This window comes from Hylaeus volcanicus, chromosome 4 (genome assembly GCF_026283585.1).
Source record: "Hylaeus volcanicus isolate JK05 chromosome 4, UHH_iyHylVolc1.0_haploid, whole genome shotgun sequence".
In the NCBI taxonomy this organism is placed as follows: domain Eukaryota; kingdom Metazoa; phylum Arthropoda; class Insecta; order Hymenoptera; family Colletidae; genus Hylaeus; species Hylaeus volcanicus.
In genome coordinates, this window is record NC_071979.1 from 2,748,936 (window position 1) to 2,752,246 (window position 3,311).

Sequence of the window (3,311 nt, forward strand, 5' to 3'; positions counted from 1 at the left end):
ATTAGCTTGACATCGGATTTCATATATTTTTTGGTGAAACTGGTTTTCCAACAACTCAAGCCGTCTAGGCTTTCCGAGATCAAAAGTTTAATTAGTCGATATTTAAAAGGTAATTTTTTAACGGTACATGAACACTCTTTTATTCGATATGTCCGATTTAGATTTAAAAATAAAATAAGTAGTTTTAGCATTACTCAATGTTATGGAACAATCTTGTTTCAATATTCCTTTGCACGTCTGCCTAGCTATCCCCCACGCTTAAATAAAATTTAAGGAAAAGATTACATAATAATGCAGTATTATTCGTTCCTTCAAATCCGTAAGAAACAAACTTTGCGCTCGCTCCGTTTAATGCAAAAAAATTTATTTTAATGGGAGGGCTGAGGCAGGGCTAGGTAGAATTGAGCAAACGTCAACGACGTCAAAAGTGAAATAAGAAAGCACAAAAATTAAAATCGTCTAGATAATAACACTTAATTCGAGTATCTGTCGTGCATAATTGAATAATGTCATTTTATTAATGTTAACAAGTCACGAGACAAAATTTAGATTTGCACCGGAAAGAAAGTCCCTTAAGGGACGGAGGGCAAAAATTGAAATTGCTCTTATAAGACAGCGCATAATTAGCGCAAAAATCCTGCATGTTTTTCTGTCAATGTTGCTCATCATTAATATGTGGAAGGGCTTACTGGGAGCTTACGCAGCCCCTTTATTTAAATAAATTTGTTTGCATTACACTAAGCGAGCGCAAAATTTTTTTCTTACGGTTTTGAAGAGAGCATAAATAGTGCATTATTGTGCAATTTTTTCCTGAAATTTTATTTAAGTTGGGATGCTATCTAGCTAGGTAGTCTAAGAATTCCGTCTTGTGATGCAACAGTTGAGACGAGAACGGCTCGTTACAACACACGTTAATAACGTATTAATATTAATAATGTATTGTCATTTCGCAGGATAAATAATAGAGGTCCACCAAGAATATCCGACGTTCCGCCGTTGCCACCAGACTTCGACACACCTGGAATGAATCCTCCACCGCCGCCGGATCATCCTTATCCGTTTGAGAAACCACCAGCCCCCGACAGACCCTTGGTCAATCAACTACCACCCGAAAGACCGGTCAGACCTTTCGTGAACGGTGTTCCATTGCCAGAGCAAATCGTCCCTCAGGGGAACCGTCCGTGGACTTGGAATCGTCCTGGTAATAATAAGATTCACGAATCGATTCATTTTTTTTTCATAATTCTTAATAGGCTCTCGATGAAATAAGTCATTAATTTCTCTGGTATCAAGAACAAAATATTGTTCATTGGCATATATGTAAGGCTGTGTTTGCTAGCTTTTCTCAAGCAAAAATAATTGATAATGATAACTTAACAATATTTTTTAACATCGAAAATGTAGTAATATGTAGTAAAATGTACATTTTAGTAATATTACAAATAAAAAATTTTCCCTTAACATTCCAGTTAAAATAATTATATATATAATTATTGCAGAAAAAGTTGGGGTAATCTTAATCGCAGAAAAATTTGCGATTAAGATTGTAATCGCAGTCAAATTTGTCATTACGATTGTAATTGTAATCGCAGTCAAATTTGTCATTACGATTGTAATTGTAATCACAACTCCGAAACATTTGCTTACAATTTACGCTTAACACTGAGTCGTATTCATCCTCGTATCGTCGCTAATGCTTTTACCTAATTTTTCCTAATTATTCACGAGAACGTTGATGATTCAGGAAATAACAGACGACCGGTACCACCGTACAAACCGCTGCCACCGCCTCTGGATTCCAGTTTCCATCGCGAAAAGGATCCAGACGACAAGCATACGGATAAACATCACCCCGATCATAAACCTGACACTCAATCTACGAACGAATCCTCTACCAAAAAGGAAGAAGACGACCAAAACGAGAACACTACAAATGGCCTAGAAAACGCAACTAAAAGTCACGCCGAGGATAATCATCAGAAAGATAAACAGGACACGAAGATCGTGGAAAAACCGATCAACGAGAATGCAACGAAGGAGCCAGACACTGAAGACTCCACGAAAAAGGAGAACAAGCATCAATCTTTGGATAAGGAGAATAAAACAAGCAACGAGACGACTACAACGGTTGGCTTGGAGTCTAATCATTCGAACCAAGTGGGCGACACGAAGCACAACGACTCTCCGAAGCCAGTGATACCGTTGGAGATCAAGCCTACGAAATCATTGAAGGCCAGCGATACTCGAGGCTCCTCGAAGTTAAACAATGAGAAAGCTAGCGACAAAACGATGATATCCAAAACATCGACGAAGTCCTTCGCAACGTCCACGCTGAACATTGAGACTAGCTCGTCTGTTCATGTGATCGAACCTACGACAACGAAACCCGCCGCGTCTGCCACCGTTTCGGTTCCCACTGCCAACGAATCGAGCAGTTCCCCGGGAACAACGACAATGGTGCCTTTGGAACCCAGCAAATCGTCCGAGTTTGAAAGTACGACCAGTATATCCAGTTTCCCAACCCCGACGGACAATTTGCCGTCCAGTTTCACGAAGACCTCTTCCACAACGGAGAAAAGTATAATTCATACTCCTGTCTCCAACACGTTCACGAAGAATTCAGGTAAGACGTTCGCTTGAAAGGGAAGCGCATCCATTCGACACGGTAACAATATCGCATTCAGTCTATAATGAATTCCCACATCCCTCATTATCCTCCTCCTCCCGCCCGTCCGCCTCTCCCTCACTGTCCGATGGCCTCCGTGAACAACAAGTATGCTTAATTAGTTTCCTTTGTACACCCTGTCAGGCTGCCATGGTCAATTAATTTCCTTTGTAGCCCCCACGGATCGCTATGCTTACCGACCCCGACCTGGAATCGTCCTCGACGATACCTTGGATTACACAGGATCCCAGGGACTGGCTACTCAACGACCATACGCGCCACCGAGGCATCCACCTCTCGGTGATATTTTTGATGTCACGGTCTCGGCTATCCAAGGCCCCGGCGGTGGAGGCTCTGGTAAACATTTATACGTTCAATTGCACAACTTGAACGCTATATACATTATACGATCTGTCGTACGAAGGCGTCGTACAATTTGTCGTACGACAGATCGTATTCGTTAAAATTCGCATAAAGTGAAAAGTTGCAAGAAGTGCCAGCTGAAACTTACATGTGTACTTGCAGAATAGTGTAAGCTTGAGGCAGATTGTACGACAGGTCGTACGACAGATCATACGACACATCGTATTCGTTAAAACTCGCATAAAGTGAAAAGTTGCAAGAAGTGCCAGCTGAAACTTACATG

The 3,311-nt window shown here is 41.1% G+C and overlaps 2 protein-coding genes across 2 annotated transcripts in view; one reads left to right on the plus strand and one right to left on the minus strand.

Annotated features, from left to right (window-relative positions):
* Positions 1–3,311, minus strand: part of LOC128875423 (cyclin-dependent kinase 4-like) — a 125,160-nt gene that overhangs the window by 86,770 nt on the left and 35,079 nt on the right. The window lies entirely within an intron of this gene.
* The window catches only part of LOC128875137 (uncharacterized), a 20,599-nt gene that overhangs the window by 4,144 nt on the left and 13,144 nt on the right, over positions 1–3,311 (plus strand). Inside the window, exons 4-6 of the mRNA XM_054120504.1 lie at positions 954–1,201; positions 1,745–2,623; positions 2,840–3,022. Of these exons, the coding sequence (XP_053976479.1) occupies positions 954–1,201; positions 1,745–2,623; positions 2,840–3,022 (1,310 nt within the window). The remainder of the gene's footprint in view (positions 1–953; positions 1,202–1,744; positions 2,624–2,839; positions 3,023–3,311) is intronic.